The sequence below is a fragment of the Antechinus flavipes genome, chromosome 3 (genome assembly GCF_016432865.1).
Source record: "Antechinus flavipes isolate AdamAnt ecotype Samford, QLD, Australia chromosome 3, AdamAnt_v2, whole genome shotgun sequence".
In the NCBI taxonomy this organism is placed as follows: Eukaryota; Metazoa; Chordata; class Mammalia; order Dasyuromorphia; family Dasyuridae; genus Antechinus; species Antechinus flavipes.
The window spans coordinates 631,262,387-631,280,319 of NC_067400.1; the positions used below are offsets into that span (position 1 = coordinate 631,262,387).

The following is a 17,933-nucleotide window of genomic DNA, read 5'->3' on the forward strand; positions in this document are numbered from 1 at the left end:
GGACTTTGTCTTTTTATCAGTGCTTTGGAATATGTTTTCATTTGTCATGACATTGGAAAACTTCCCATCCTTTTAGCTCCCATCTATTGGTAATGGTTCCTTGTTGGAATCTTTACAAACTGTTAAGTCATTAGAGTTGATAGAGACAATAATTATCTAATTTAGCATGGTTCAGTATCATTCATCTGATCTTACAAGGAGATGTTTTGGGCCAGAACCTGAAACAAAGTACTAAGTAGAACTAATTGATACAATGCTTATGTTCATACCTTTACTCATTGGAGTTCACACCTTTACTCATTGGAGTTCACACCTTTGGGAGATTTCAGGATTTAGTATGAGATATCCGAATTCACACCTCCCTTGAAGATCTTAGGGCCAGAGAACACTATAGGAGAAAACCCATAATCCCCTTCTCTCATATATAAGAAGAAAGCAGAGGCCCAGTGAAGAGAGTTCAGCTGAATTAGATTGAGAGGGGAGCCAGTCAAAAGAGTTACTTCAAAACATCAACAAGAGTCAGAGAGGAGCACTCTGGGAGATTGAGAGCCAGGAGCACTCTGGGAGATTCAGAAGCCCACAAGCCCTCTCTTTGAGGCAAAAGAGATTCATAGGAGAAAATAAACATTTGCATTTTTACCAGCTGGCTGCATTTTGGGTGATTATTACTCTCAACAGAAACTAAGACTGCCTCCAGAAAACCTCCCTGAGAACCCTGCTCTCTTCCAAAGAGAATTATATTTTAAAGAAGAAAAACACCACAGTTCCTGGTACACAAATGTTGATTTTCTCCATATCTTGGATATAAATGACTTTTCTTGATAATTTTTCAGGTAATATTTGACAGATTGTCATTCTACAATTTATCTTCCAATTTAATCTTCATTTATTTTTTGTTTTTGTTGCTGTTTGGTCATTTCAGTTGTAACAAACTTTTTTTGGCCCTATTTGGCATTTTTTTGGAGAGGAGGGATGCTAGAGTAGTTTGTAATTTCCTTTTCAAGCTCATTTTTAAAAATAAGTAACTGAGGCAAACAGGGTTAAGCCCAGGATCATATACCCATTAAATGCGCAAGGCTGGATTTGTACTCATGTAGACAAGTTTTCATGATTCCAAGCCCAGTGCTCTATCCAATGTATCATCTAGCTGCCCCTATTGTTTGTTCTTAATAAACAAAAATTCCCCAAACTCATCCTACCCACCTGAAATAGAGAAAGGAAAATAAAATCCATATTAAAAACATGGACAATCAAGAACAAGCAATAATCTTCTCCAGGACCATAATTCAAATAAATATGTGTTAGGTACATGGCATGGAGGGGCCAGAGGGCTAGGATATGCTCATTAAGTAAAGACAGAAAAGCAGTTCTAAGAAGGCGTTTACCCAGAAATAGATGATTAATTCCTGTAACTTATCAAGGCAATCTAGGTTGGGAATAATGCAGATGGGGCCAATATAAGTAATTGTAACCATGCCATGGGGAGGATATATAAGAAGAGAGAGGAAAGCAGGAAGAGGGGAATTTCAGGAGAGAACTGAGGGGAATAGGGGAAGAGAATTGTATGGAGGTGAAAGAGAATAGAGAGACAATGGCAATAGATGCTTGCTGTGTTTAATAATATCTGGTGTCCCGGGTCTCTATGGGGAAAGAACACAGCTAAAGAGAGCTGTGCCGGAGACGTCTGAAGACCTGGTATGGTAAGAGTTCAGTTGAGATCCTCTTGGTGAGTAGAGGGACCCTTACAAATATGTCTTATTTTGCACTCTGAGTTCTTCATCTTTTAGGAGGAGGTGGGAGCCTAGTTCATTGTGTAGTCTCTGAAGTGGTGATTTAACATTGCATTAATCAGAGTTGTTTAAGATATTTTAACAATACTTTTCCTATATAAATTGTTCTGCTGGTTCTGCTCGCTGTATTTTGTATTAGTTCACACTAATGGCATGCCCACATCCAAGAAGGCACTGCTTTATAAGCAAAGTAGATCCACTGTACCTTGACTCCAACATAATGATGTCATTTTGGTTCTCTTCAAGAATGAAGGACAAGAGTTAATCAAGTATGTAGCATAAAGCCATTTATTAAGAAGGAGTCACTAGATAGGGTGAGACTGAAGATTTAGTGACAAGGGAATAAAAGATGGGGAACTTTACTGCAGAAAACAGAATAGAGTAGGATTATTTGTGCACATAAATATGTTTGCCTCAGCAAGGGGAAAAGCTTCCTTCTGTGAAGGAGGTCACCTAATGTGGGAGAAAGTATGAGCATCTGTGTCCATACAAGTTCTCTGAAGTATGTATGGGAGGCACTCTGAGGGGGAAGGCTCCAGCAGTTTCAGAGATTAGGAAAAGCTTATTTTTAGAGGGTGAAATTTAAGGAAGCTAGGGGCCAAGGTAAGAAAATCATTCCAAACATGAAAAAATCCATGGGAAAGGCAGAGTTATGGAGTGGAAGGTTTTGGTCAGGGATTATCCAGGAGGCCCAGGTGAGGAGGAAGGACATTCCAAACATGAGAGGTCATTGAAAAGGCAAGAGTTTGGGGCTGGAGGGTCTTAGTCAAGATTCAGCCTGAAGGCTAGTGCCCCTTGGTCAGAGAGTAGAAGAATAGGACTAAGGTGTGAGAAGACTGCAAAGCGTTCGGGGTTGATTATGTGGTATCTGCCATGTTTGAGGAGCAATATAAATATGATCTCATTTGATCTTGTGAAAACTGTCAGGTCCTTATTGGGAACAGCCAGAGTAAGGGAGTGCAGAGTACAGATAGACAGGTACAGAGTGTTTTTATCCACTCAGGAGTGTGGCCAACATCATCAGGGGATGGACACTTGGATCCTTAGTTTCAAAGATCATGTAAGTATGGGTGTGTGTGTGTGTGTGTGTGTGTGTGTGTGTGTGTGTTTATGTATGCATGTAAGTTTATTTCTTTCTCCTGAGCCCCTTTATCCAAAGAGGATACAGAAGAGTTCAGGGTAACATCAGTTAGGGCCCTTACACAAGAAAACCGATAGGAAAAGGACATCTTTAGAAAGGGGGGAAAAAGGAAGAGACCAAAGGAAATGATTCCTTTGTTTTATTGTTTTTATTTAGTCTTTCAGCTGTGTCCATCTCTTCCTGATCCCATGGATCACAGCATTCCAGGCCCTTTTATCCTTCATTATCTCTCAAAAGTCTGTCCAGGTTCATGTTCATTGTTTGCATGACACTCTGTCCATCTTATCCCCTTTTCTTTTTCCTTTTACTCTTTCCCAAAATCAGGGTCTTTTCTAATAAGTCCTGTCTCCTCATTATATGACCAAAGTATTTGACTTTCAGCGAATTGCCAGAATTAATTTCTTTAAATATTGCTAATTTGTTCTCCTTGCTATTCAAAAGACTTTCAAAATTCTATTCCAGGACCATAATTCCAAAGCATCAATTCTACAGCACTCACCTTTTCTCAGAGTCCAAAACTCACAGCCTTCCATTACTTCTTAAAAAACTATAGCTTTAAATACATAATTTTTTTTTTGGTCATAAACACACACACACACATATGTATATATATATATTTTTTTGCTAAGACATTTGGGGTTAAGTGACTTGCCCAGGGTCACACAGCCAGGAAGTGTTAAGTGTCTGAGATCAGATTTGAACTCAGGTCCTCCTAATTTTAGGGTTGGTGCTGTATCCACTCAGCCACCTAGTTGCCCCTTTTATTATAAAATGTTAACCAAACTCTTATTTATGTCACTTAAAAGTGGCATATTATATTTAATAACATATATAATAATTTTGTATTTAATAAATAAAATATATGGATCTTTGTTGGCAACATGATATCTTTGCTTTTCAGTGTGCTATCCAGAATTGCTAGAGCTTTCCTTCTAAGGAGTAGCTTCTTTTTGTTTTATGACTGTAGTCACTTCTGGCAGTGATCTTTGAGTCCAAGTATATAAAATATGACACTGCTCCTATTTTTTCTCTTATTTGCCAGGAATTGTTGAAACCAGTTGCCATGATCTTAGGTTTTTTTTTTTTTTTTTTTACATTAGGTTTCAAACCAGTTGTTTTATCCTTGTCAAAAGGCTGCTTAATTCCTTCTTAAGTCATGACAAATCATTCTATCCACCCAAATAGGCATTCTAGTGATGACAGGAGGGGTAACCACTGTTATGTTAGATGGTCAGAGGATGATAATCCTATTTGCCATAAGAAGTTTTATATATGACATTTAAAACATAATTTGGGTTTTCAGTCACTAGAGGAACTGCAGGGAGCAAGATCATTTGTGGGACAGTATGGTTAGGGACCCTATCCATGGCTTGAGAATGGAGAAGGCCAAAGTTGGGTCCTGGGACAGACCTCAGAAAAGAACAAAAATAACAACATAAGGGTTGGGGGATCTTTCCCCATACCTTGGGAATAGAACTTAATCACATCACATCAATTGCTGCTTAAAAACAAAATCAAAATGAGTAAGCAAAGAAGAAAGAGCCCAACCATAGATAGCTACTTTGGGGATAAGAAAATTTGGGTTCATAGTCAGAGGAAGATGATGGACCTATAAAAGTTATTCCTTTTTCAATGAAAAACATCAAATGGTCCCTAGCACAAAAAGAGTTTTTGGAAGAACTTAAAAAAGACTAGAAATCAACAAGAAAGCCTAATGAAAAAGTTGAAAAAAAATAAGAAAATTATAAAGAGAAAATAAACCAACTTGAAATAGCAAATCAAAAATTTAGGGAAGATTTTTTCCCATTTTTCCTTTTACATTGTCTCCCCTAAGTCCCAAGAAACCCTTGATGAAGTGTTTGTCTTTAGTTTAAAAGAGATGGCCAAATGACCATTCTTCTTGATAACCTTTTGGCTATATTAATAAAATGATCAAATTGTTCCCCCCCAAAAAAGTTAAGGAAGAAATAAGAAAATAGAGATAGGCAAGGGGAAGTAATGATATTCTCAGATATATATATATATATATATATATATATAATATATAATGTAAAATATATATATATATATATATATTAGAACAAAATCCAAAGACTGAAAAATAGAAGAGAATGTAGAACATCTTATCAGAAAAACAATTGGTCTGGAGAACAGAGAAATATTATAAGAATAGTAGGACTTCCTGAAAATTTTGATTAAAAAAGAATCTTGATACAATATTACAAGAAATTATCAAGGAAAACTGCCCTGGAGTTCTACAACAAGAAGGCAAAGCGGAAATAGAAAAAAGCCAGCTATCACCACCTGAAAGAGATCCCATGCAGGGAAGCACAGGTATATCATACTTAAATTTCATAGCTCCAATGTCGAAGAAAAAATATTGGAAGCAGTTAGAAAAAACCCAATTTAAGTATTATGGAGTTATAGAAAAGATTACACATGAACTAGCAGCTAATATATTGAAGAACTGTAGGTCTTGAAATTCTATAATTTGTAGAGCAAAAGAGTTGGGATTATTACCAAGGATAACTTAACCTTGCAAAGTATAACACTAGATGAAAAAAAAATGGGCATGTAATGTACCAAAAGGCTTTCAGACATTTCTCACAAAACCCCCACAACTTAAGAGAAAATGTAGCATATAACATCCAGAAGAAATAATAACATGAACAATAAGGTAGACCAATTAAAAGGAGCTCAATGAGGTCAAATTATTTACTTCCTATATGTGAAAATACTCTTATGCTTATCATTATTGGAGGAGTTTAAAAGAAAGATTTGGACTAAGGAAAGTATGGTGGAGTGATCTTTAAAAAAAAAAAAAAGAAAGAAACTGTATAGTATGATGACTGTGTATTTAAAATCAGCCGGAGTCAGGAATTCAGGTTAAGGGAAAAATCTTCAATCTTTGTTCTTTTTGAGGTGAAGATGGATTGTGATAGTAATATGGGCAGCTGTGACAGGAAGCCAGCTAGCAGAGGTGAAGGGGAATTGCAGGTGAAAGGGGGATTGGAGGTGAAGGGCGGTCGCGATAGCAATGGGAGCAGCTGTGTCAAGATGCCAGCCAGCAGTCTCTCTTTCTGCTTCCTTCTCCACCCCCTTGCCTCCACCCACCAAAATTGTCATTTCCCCTACAACACATCAAAATACAGAAAACCCTGAAAAATATAGGTGGTCACATGAGGAGAGATACAGGGTGAAAGCTAGAAGGGAAGATACGATCAAGTAAGAGTTACTTGATGGAGATTTGGATATATTTGTACACAGTAGAGAAGAAACTAATGAAACTGACATGAGGGAAGGATGATGGGGTTAGCTTATGCAAAGCACTGAGACTGAATCAAAACTGGAGACAGAAAAAACATGAGATGTTCAAAATTAGAGAATACAGGCTAAATATTTATATAAACAATTCTGAACTTGTGCTGGTTTTATCAGCCCCAATCAGATACCCTGTAACTTGACTTTACCATAGTGATATTCATTTTGGTCTTCTTCAAGAATGAAGGCCAAGAACCAGCAAACAAAATCAACCAACTTGCCCAATGGCACACAGCTAGTCAATGTCTTAGATCAGATTGGAACTAAATCTTCCTAATTTCAAGCCAAGTCACTCTCTCCACTGGACCATATAGCAGAAGAAAGATGACCCAGCAAAGAAGAATGGAAAGGAGAAGTAAAGAGAAAGAGTATAAAGGGATTGTACTGGCACAAGATCCCAGACAACACAAGATTTTATTAGAATGGAAGCTTGGTTTTCAGAAAACAGAGCTCCATCTAGACTTTTGAATGATTTGTCTGAAGGAGAGGATGGCCAGGTGGGACATAGCAGCTGTTTTCAAGTACTGAGATATAGAAGCAAACTTCTGCTTGTTCTGTTTGACAGAACCAGGTACAGTGAATGGAAACTGTAAAGAATGAAATTTCTGTGTATTAAAAATAAATGAACTTCCTACAATAAAAAGTGAAGTTCTGACTTTAAACAGTAAGACCAAAAAAAATCCCACCAAAAAAACTTTCTTAGAGTTGTCCAGAAAGGGAATGGGTTGACATGGGGAGCTCATTGGAGCTCTTCAAGTAGGATCATGGAAACATCTGTCCTGTATGTTGTGATGGAGATTCTTCTGGAGAATAGGTTGAAGTATTTGTTAATAGTAAGGTAAACATTAAAGAAACAACTATAAGGGATTTAATGAGATTAAATGGTTTACTTCTAATATTGGAAAGTATTAACGCTAACTTTAAGAATGTTATCATTACTTTTGAAAGACTTTGAAAGAGCATTCATTAGTTTGAAAGAGAATACATAGTTGGAAGATCTGAAGTTGAATATGATGGGATGAGTCTAAAAATAAAAATGGATAAGGAGGGGTAAAATGGAGCACTTATCTCATATACATGAGGCATGAATAGAATTGTTACAATGGAGACAGGAGGGAGTGCAAAGTTGGTTGTGTCTTATGCAAATGACAAATATGGAAATATGTTTAAAATGATCACAAATATTAAACTATATCAGATTGTTTTCCAACTTGAAGAAAGTGAAGATAAGGAGAAAAATTTAGAACAAAAAGTTTTACAAAAATGCATGTTAAAAACTCTTTACATGTATTTGGAAAAATAAAATTATGTTAAAAAAAGAAAATGAAAAACAGGAAACTATCACTGTTTGATTTTTTAAAAGTTTTGAAATTTACAAAAGCTAAATAAAATAAATGTTGTATATATAGCAGAAAAAGAGAATTTTACATGAAACCAATGTATATGGATTGGCTTTATTTTTAAGTAATATTGAATTCAAAATCACACTTTCAAAGCTTTCCCAGCTCTTCTGGACTTCCTTCTGTTGTGCCATATGTACAATTACAATATCCCAATTTCCTTCTTTATTATTTTGGTGTGTGAAGTTCAGGAGCAGGACAATATTATTGTTAGAACCTCTCCCACTGCTGTCCTTTCTTATCCAAAACTGAAAAAAAATTAACCAGCAAAATATTTGTAATGAAAATAAATTGTCAAGGAGACCCAAATTCTATACTTTCCATTTCCCAAAATGTACTTTTCCTTCTACATCTTGTACCATTATTTTTTGGTAAGAAGGCAGGTAGTACAGATCCTCTTCAATACATGGTATTCTTGTTAATGATGACAAGAGGTGGGATGTTTTGCCAAGTTGTTGACCCTTACAATGTTATTATCAATTGCTACCTGTAATCTATATCAGTCCATACAACTGTTACAAGGCTTCACAGAAATTGCCTGTATTTGATCCCATATTATTGTTCCATCACATTCACATATCAAAGTTTGTTCAATTGTGGTCTTATTTATAGTAGGACATCACATCTTTCTTTCTAGTTCTTTGACATAATAAAAGGAGCTGATATCAATATTTTTTATACTTGGCTCCCTTTCCTTTCTTGAAAGATAAATGACCTCTCATGGTATCACTGAAGCTAAGGTTTTGTGACTTGGGGGGAACTTTATGATTCCACCAACAGTTTTCCCAGAACCCTTCCAATATTTTATTGACTTGGACCATTTTTCATTAAATTTGTTTTGTTTAATTCTATACATTTTCTCTTTCATTGATTTTCCCTGTGCAAGATGAAAAAGAAAAGACAACACAAAATTCTCTTATCAAGTACACATTTAAGGAAACAATTCTCTACAATGTTTGTGATGCTCATTTTGTTACCTTCTTTTGAATTATTAGTTATTTGAATTAGTGATTATCAATGTATTTGTTTTCCCTTTATAATCACTGATAATTGGCATTTCTTCTTTGATAATAGCTTTGGCGCTTTCTTCTATATATTGTACAAAACCAGTATCTGTTTTTTGTAGACCTTGGACATGAAGGAAACCTGCTGCAAATGCATTTTTCAATCAATTGCTTCCTTTTACATTTTAGATTCATTATGGGGTTTTTGTTCAATGAAAATTGCCCATTTAAGTTTTTGAGATCTTTTCTATCGCCTATTTAGAGATGAGTTCTTCTACTAATCGTAAATATATTTTCCTCAAGGCTCCTCAAATTTCTTTGAGTGTCCTTTCTAAGTCATATATTCACAACAGGAGTTAATCTGGGTCTATATTGTAATCCATAGCTTGAGTGGCCCATATCTATTTTCTGCCAGACTGCTTTGCAGTGTTTCCAACAGTGTGTAGTGCTTGGCAAGTATAGACATTGTTATGGAGATCTTTGAATTAAGTACAAGGTGACTGGATTCCTTTTTTTTTTTGTCACACACCTGACCTCTTCAGTTTTTGAAGATCTTTATTTCTAAGGAGTCTGTTATTATTGCAGGTTTAGCACTGCTTGGCCTCCTTCCTGGAACATAGGAAGAGGCTGTGGGGAAAAGACATAATGAATGTACTTTAGAAGAGAATATATATTTAGAGTGGGAAGTCACTGAGTCCCATCTTCCCATTTTGCAAATGAGTAAAGTAAGGAACTGAGAGATTGTTCCTTGCCTAGACATACAGAACTAGGGAGCACCTGAGGCAGAATTTGAACTCAAATTGTGCTTAATTCTAAACCCAGTGGAGTTTTACCCTTTCTAGTCAAGTAAGTCCTCTGTTCTGGAGATCAATTTGAATTAAAAGAAAAGTGACTCAAATATCCATATATTTTAGCCAACTGACTTTATGTGAGACCTATGATCCAAGAAATGTTAATCATAAAAACAGTCACTATGTCCATATTGATTTAATGTTTGTAATTTTACAAATATTGTTACATTGAATCCTCACCTTATAATGCTTTTATTATTCCTATTCCACAGAGGGGGAAACTTAGGTAGGATGAGGTTACATGACTTTCCCAAGGAAATATAGCTAGGGAGTACCAGAAACTGGATTGGAATTCAGACCCTGTAGTTTTAAGAAAGCACTTCATCCACAGCTCCACCAAGCCGCTTAAAGGAAGCATTACAGAAATTAATGGTCAAAACATCATCCTATCATTTATCAAAACATTTACAATGAGGGATTTTTTTTTTGTTCCAGCAAACAGGAAATGAAGTGAGCATCATAATTGGGGAATGGCTGAAATAATGGCAGTCTATGAATGTCAAGAATTACTGAGAAATGATGACAAACATTAGGATTGCAGGAAAAAATGCATCACCTTTAATGGATTTTATATCCAGAATGGAATTTGGGATGTTTCAAGAGGTTGTTTTTGTTAGGAAACTTAATGAAATGTGTACTGCAGCAGAAGGCCTTCTCTTGTTAATTAGATCCCTAAATTTTGTCTCTGGTGTGAACTTTCCAGTGTACAGTCAATTATGAGCGCTGGATGAATTCCTTCTCACAACCATTGCTTTTTTTAAAAAAATATTTTTAAAAAATAATTTATCAAATAAAACAAGCATCTTAATTACAATAAAAGATGATTTCACATGAAACTACAAATCTATTATATAAAACTTACTATTCAATTTAAATATATAACAAAGTTATTGTGTATGTTTTTTCCTTTTTTCTTCCCTTCAACCTTGCCCTAGAGATGACTACCATTAGACAGAATGTATACATACATACATACATACATATATATATACATATATATATGTAAAATCATTCTAAACATACTTCTACTTGTCAATTCTTTGTTTGGATGCACAAAACATCTTCCTTCCTGAGTACTTTGCAGTTCACTTAGCTATTTATAATAGTCAAAATGACTTATTCACTCAAAGTTGTTTTTAAAACAATATTCTGTTACAGAATACAATGTTCTCTTGCTTTTGCTCCTTTTACTTGTCATTATTTCATGCAAGTTAATCCAAATTTTTTTTTAATATGGTCAGACTTAACAGCCCCAATTGTTAAACACTTGGATCACGTCATAACCAGTTTTATTGCCAAAGGACCCTGTACATATACATATTATATATATTTTTTCTTTTAAAAAGTTAATCCATTTTAAAAAGATAATCAGGTTCATCATTTTTTATAGCAGAGTCGTATTCCATCACAATCATAAATCACAACTTGTTTAGCCATTCCTCAATTGATGGGCATCCCTGCAATTTCCAGTCTTTTGCCAGCACAAAGAGAGCTGCTATTTATTTAGCAAGAATTTAGAAAATTGTTTTTCTTTTATCCTAATCATCTTGGGAAATAGACCAAATAACAGAATTGTTTGATCAAAGGGCATAGGCAATTTAGTAACTCTTTGAGCATTCTTCCAGATTGCTCTTTAAATGGTTGAAACAATTCACAATTCTACCAAAAATGAATTAGTGACCCAATTTTTCCATATCCCCTCCAACATCTGTCACTTTCTTCTTCAATCATTTTAGCCAATCTGATGGGTATAAAATGGTATCTCAAGGTTGCTTTAATTTGCATTTCTCATATTGGTTTAAAGTGGTGCTGGGGAATATCTGGGCTGAGGGTTGTATAAGACCCATGAAATCATTTCCTAAGGGATCCATAGATGAGATAAGCTGAAAGCTAGGTACAATAACCTCCACTGCTTGAGTTCTATCAGCTGATAATTTTGTATAGCTCACTAATTATGCGTATCTAAATGGATCTTGGCAAAAAAAAATAGTTCCCCACTCCTGATTTAGAGCATTTCTTCAAATGACTATAGTTTGGATTTTTTCCAATGAAAAGCTGCCCATGGATATCCTTTAACCATTCATCAATTGAGGAATAACTAGTATTGTAACAGATTTTGCAAAGGTTTTTATATATTTAAGACATGAAACCTGTATTGGAGGAAACTGCCTATATAAGGTTTTCCTCTTGTTTTCTGAGATCCTTCTGATTTTGGCTAAATTTCTTTATTTGCACAAACTCTTCTTAACTTAATGTAAGTGATATTGTCCATTTTATATCTCACACTCTTGTTTATTCATAAATTCTTCACCTATTCACAAACCTGAGAATTTTCCATGTTCATCAATTTTTTTTTTCTATAATGTCTCTCTTTAGCTCTAGATGATGTATTTGTTTTGGCCTTATGTTGGTGAATGGTTTAAGATATTGGCCTTTGCCAATTCTGCCGGACTGTTTTCTAGCTTTCCCAACAACATTTATCAATAACGATTTCTTATTCCCCAAATTCTGGTCTTTACACTTATAAAATATCAGATTACTATAGTAATTTGCTGCTACAAATTGTTTCTCTCCTGTTCCAATGATTTACCTTTCCATTTTTTATCTAGTACCACACAATTTTAACAATTACTGCTTTATAATAAAATTTAAGGTCTGATACTGCTAAACCTCCTTAGTGGGTTTTTTTATGTTATTCTTGGTTTTTTGAACTTCCAAATGAATAGTTATTGTTTTTTCCCCTAATTCATCAAAATAAACTTTTGGTCATTAGAGAAGACATTGAATACAGAAATTAGTTTAGGCAAAATTGTCATTTTTGTTATATTAGCCCTACTGTGCAATCTTTGATGTTTAGCAAGATGACACTTTTTTGTGAAAGCCTTTCCACACTGATTACAATCAAAATGTTTCTCTCCCATGTGGATTATTTGATGTCTAGCAAGATGGCACCTTCTTGTGAAAGTCTTTCCACATTGATTACAATCAAAATGTTGCTCTCCAGTGTGGATTTTCTGATGTACAGCTAGACTAGAGCTCTTTGTGAACGTCTTTCCACATTGATTACATTTATAAGGTTTCTCTCCAGTGTGAATTCTCTGATGTTTAGCAAGACTAGATCTTTGTGTGAAGGCCTTTCCACACTGATTACATTCATAAGGTTTTTCTCCAGTGTGAATTCTCTGATGCTGAGCAAGATAGGAGCTCTTTGTGAAAACCTTTCCACAGTGTTTACAATCAAAAGGCTTCTCTCCAGTATGGATTCTCTGATGGGTAGCAAGACTTGACCTCATTGTGAAAGCTTTTCCACAGTGATTGCAATCAAAAGGTTTTTCACCAGTGTGGATTCTCAGATGTTCAGCAAGACGGCACCTCTTGGTGAAAGTCTTTCCACACTGATTACAATCAAAAGGTTTCTCTCCAGTGTGGATTCTTTGATGTTCAGCAAGACTGTCTTTCTGTGTGAAAGCTTTTCCACACTGATTACAATCAAAAGGTTTCTCTCCAGTGTGGATTCGCTGATGTTTAACAAGACAGGATCTTGTTGTAAAGGCTTTTCCACACTGATTACAATCAAAAGGTTTCTCTCCAGTGTGCATTCTCTGATGTTCAGCAAGATGGGAGCTATATCTGAAAGCCTTTCCACATTGATTACATTTAAAAGGTTTCTCTCCAGTGTGGATTCTCAGATGTTCAGTAAGACTGCCCCTCTGTGTGAAAGCCTTTCCACACTGATTACAAACAAAAGGTTTCTCTCCAGTGTGGATTCTCTGATGTGTAGCTAGAAGGGACCTCTTGATGAAAGCCTTTCCACATTCTTTACAATCAAAAGGTTTATCTCCATTGTGGATTCTCTGATGCTGAGCAGGATTGGAGCTCTTGGTCACAGCCTTCCCAGGTTGATTAAAATCTAAAGGTTTCTCTCCAGTGTGGATTCTCTGATGTTCAGCAAGACTAGATCTCTTTGTGTAAGTCTTTCCACATTGATTACATTCAAAATGTTTCTGTTCGGTGTGGATTCTCTGATGGCAAAAAAGGAGTGATTTGTAACAGAAACCCTTTCCACATTCATTACATTTATAAAACTCTCCAGTATGAATCTTCTGAGGTCTATCAACATCTGAGTTCAAACCAAAGGCTTTCTCACACTCACCAAATTTATATCTTTTCATTCCAGGATCAAATTTAGGAGGGTAAACCACAGATGAATAATGAGATGAGATTGCTTCAAATTCATTGTCTTTATCAAGTTGCTTTCTAGTGTGAATTTGCTGATGAGTAATGAGTTTAGAGTTATTATTCAAGGGCTTCCCAGCTTCCTTACCTACACAAAATATTTCTCCAGTATCACTTTTCTGATGTCTGAGATCTGAACTCTTGCTGAAGGCCATTTCTGATTGATTATTTGGATATATTTGCATTTCAGGAGGCTTCTCCAGGGACTGAAAATCCTTTATCAGTTCAGTAAAATATTTCCTATAGTCACAATCCAGAAGACAGTGATTTAGGAATGAAGGTTGTGTGAATTTCTTTCCAGTTTCATCAAATTCAATGTCACTCTTTGGATTTTTAACTTTGGTTAAACTTTGATCAACTTTGATATTAGATTCATGGATTTCACTCAAAGTGAAGTCACAGGAAGAATCACTCAAGAATCTTTGTATGTTACTTTCTTCCATCAAAATCCATAGTTTTCTACTCATCTCATTTACTTCAATCCTGGTCTCTACAACTGAAGAAAATAAACAATTAAACATAAATACACTAAAAGATATACACACTTAAATAAAAAGAATATCAGTGGTTATTTAAGACTTATGAGGCACATGACCTTCTCATTACTCACCTGATGCAATAAAATCTCAACACTCACCTAAATGTAATAAAACTTCATGGATGTATTGTTGCAGCAAAAATTGACCTTTAATCATCTATGTCATTGTAAGGAGAAGAGACAGACAGAATATGAAAGTGACTAATGAGATGTGCACTACAGAGTGTTGATGCCATCACACACTTATTCACTCCAAGCTAAATATTTACATTAAACAAAAACAGTCAAAAGGCAATAAAACTACCGGATGTGATGTCAACAATTTCTGCCATATTGCTTTCAAGTTTTCCCAACAATTTATTATCCTAAAATCTTGTCTATGTTTGTTAAATAAAATATTACTCTGTTTATTTGCTGCTATAAATTGTGTGCTTACTCGCTTCCATTGATCTACCTTTTTATTTCTTAGTATCAGATATGTTTTGATAATGATTGCCTTATAATACAATTTAAGAAGTGGTTTTGCTAAACCTCTTTCCTTTGCATTAGTTCCTTTCATATCCTTCACCTTTCGCTCTTCCAAATAAATGCTATTATTTTTCTAATTCAGCAAAATGAGTTTTTGGTAATTAGATTGGGATAATCAAATTGGGAAGACAAACTAGTTTAGATAAAATTGTCATTCTTATTATATGGGCCTGGCTTATGCATGAACACTTATTATTTCTCCAGTTACTTAAACCTGGTTTTATTTGCAAAAAGGCTTTTTTATTTATTTACGTTCAGGTAAAACCTGGGCTTATTAGGGCAGGTATAATTACAGATATTTTATACTGCCTAAAGTTATTTTAAAAGGAGTATTTCTTACTCTCTCTTGGAGGGTTTTGTTCTTGATAAACATGGATGCAGTTAATTTATATGGGTTTATTTATATCTGGCTACTTTACTAAAATTATTGTTTTATCTAACTTTTAGTTGAGTCTTTGTGATTTCTCATGTATATCTTCATAGCACCAACTAAAAGAGATCTTTTTATTATCTCATTCCCTACTCTGATTCTATTTCTTTTTTTCTTATTGCTATTCCAGGGCTTTCTGAAGTAGTTTGCTACTTCCAGGAGAAGGGGGTTTCAAATCAGATTTGTACAGTAGAGCAAGTCTTTATAATTTCAGGCCTAGTGTTCTATCTACTCTGCCACCTAATTGCTTTATTCCAGAATGTGATATTGAATAATATTGATAAGAGAAGGAATCCTTTTTAAAAATTTTATTTATTTATTTTTATAATAACTTTTTATTGACAGAACCCATGCCAGGGTAATTTTTTTACAACATTATCTCTTGCACTCACTTCTGAGGAATTCTTGTTTTATACTGGACCTTATTGGAAAGGCTTCTAGCTAATTCTCATTACAAATAATACTTGTTGATGGCTTTACGCAAATGCTTTTTATCAACTTAAGAAAAAAATGCTTTTATATATCTTCTTTCAAGGTTTATTAATAGAAATGAGTCTTGTGTTTTATCAAAAGGTTTTTCTTCAGCTATGATGTAATCATATGATTTTTGTTTCTGTTCTAATTGATATAATCAATTATGTGAATCATTTCTTTTAAGTAATACATCTCTGCATTCCTGGTATAAATCCTAACTTATCACTATATGCAATATAAGTATTGTTGTATTCTCCTACTTAATATTTTATTTAGAATTTTTGCATCTGTATACATTAATGAAACTGAGTTATAATTTTCTTTCTTTCTTTTTTCTGGTTTGAATATACATACTATATTTGTTTCAGAAAGGTGCTTGGTGGTAGGTACCCCTTCTTTTCCTATTTTTCAAAATTGTCATGCAATATTTGAATCAATTGATCTTTAAAAGTTTGATAGCATCCCCTTACCAATCTGTCTTGTTCTGATGCTTTATTTTTAGAAAGCTCATTTATGAATTATTTAATTTATTTTCTGAAATATGATTATATAGATATTCTATTTCCTTTTCTGTTAATCCCCTGAGAATAAGGTTCTAGCACTACTAGCCCTCCAATCCCACCTGCTTCTTCTGTATCAGTTCTGCCTTTCAGGACCTTTTTGCATATGAAAATTGCTCCTTATCTCTCCCAACCCAACTTTATTTTTTAGAATCAATTCACCATCCTCAACTCAATCCAAGCTTTCCTTTCAAACTACCCAAGTAAAGAGGACATTTTAAAAAGTATTCATAATATTTTCACATCTTAAAAATAAACAGTTTCACCTTAATGAGTCCCTGATAATTCCTAGATAATTCAACAATCTTATATTCTCTCTCCTTACTCTACTCTCCATATCATTTGTTTTTCTAATGAAATGTTTCAGATCTCTTGTGCTTTTTTAATCTTTTGGCTTTAAGTATTTCTGGGTGTCTTAACTTCCTCTTGCCCAATTCTATTTTTTTTAAAAGATATTTTCTTCCTTAAGTTTGTGGATCTCTTTTTTTCTGATTTATTGAGTTTCTCTTCAAATTTTCTTGAATTTTTGGATGGCTCTTCTTTATTTTCCCTAACTTTTCCTCAGTCTCTTGTTATGGGCCAGAACTTGAAACAAGGTAATAAGTCAGTGGAATTGATAGAGATAATAGTTATCTAATTTAGCATGGTGCTTAACAGTTCTCTAATTCAGTACATGTATTTAGGACTTATTATAGTTCTACAAGATTCATACCTTTGATAAGACAGCATATATAAGCCAGGAGCCTCAGCCAGGATTCAGTCAGGGAGATTCAGAAGCTAGAGAAGGTAGGTGGGAGCTCAAGCTCTCGGAACCAAGGCCAGACTTAAAGGCTCTTCAGAAAGCTGCCCAGCCCCAGGAAGGAACAATAAAGGATTTGGACTTTAATACCTGGCTTCATTTGGGGTAATTACTGAACTGAAATGAAGGCTGCCTCCAGAGACCCCAAGAAAACCCCAACAAGAGAATACTACATTTTAGAGAAGAATATTACAGTCTCTCCTTTGGTTTCATCAAAGGTTTTATAAATTTTTCCAAAAATTCTTTGTGGACTTGAGGCCATTTGAAATTATTAGAACTAGGTTTGGCTATTTAGACTTTATATGTTTCCTTTGATAATGAACCCAGATCATCAATTTCCAGTTATCTGACTGATGATAAATTATTCAACTTGACAAGGCTACAAGCTAAGACCAAAGTAAAGGGAAAATTGGTACACACAGTTGACTGTGCACTCCACACAGGTCCTAAGGTTGAGATCCACCAGAGAATGGATCCATTCTTTGTCACTTATGCTAATCTTGGCTTGACAATTAATACCAAGAAAAGACAGGAAATGGTCCTTACCCAGAGACAGCAAATTCTGGACATTATCTAACATAACCTCCTTGTAGAGCTCCTTCTGAGAATGGTCCAAGAGCCCCCATTCCTCTTCAGTGAAGTCTACCACTATATCCTCGAATGTCACCAACACCTAAATCATTAAATGTGATATGAGTTAAAGCTGAAAGAGATGCTGGGATTCATCTAGTATAACCTTCATGAACACAAAAAAGGAAACTAAAGCAGAGTTGGGATTTGTCTTAAAATCATACAACCTTTATGAATGTCAGAATCAACACTTGAAACCAGTCAATGGGAGCTCAATGGAATATTGAGAAA

At 34.8% G+C, this 17,933-nt stretch overlaps 1 protein-coding gene across 1 annotated transcript; it reads right to left on the reverse strand.

The window, feature by feature from the left end:
* Window positions 1–10,779: 10,779 nt before the first annotated feature.
* Window positions 10,780–17,423, reverse strand: LOC127556790 (zinc finger protein ZFP2-like). Its single transcript, XM_051990219.1, has one exon. It carries the CDS (start codon window positions 14,262–14,264, stop codon window positions 12,249–12,251), a length of 2,016 nt encoding a protein of 671 aa, XP_051846179.1. The 5' UTR covers window positions 14,265–17,423; the 3' UTR covers window positions 10,780–12,248.
* Window positions 17,424–17,933: the final 510 nt, after the last annotated feature.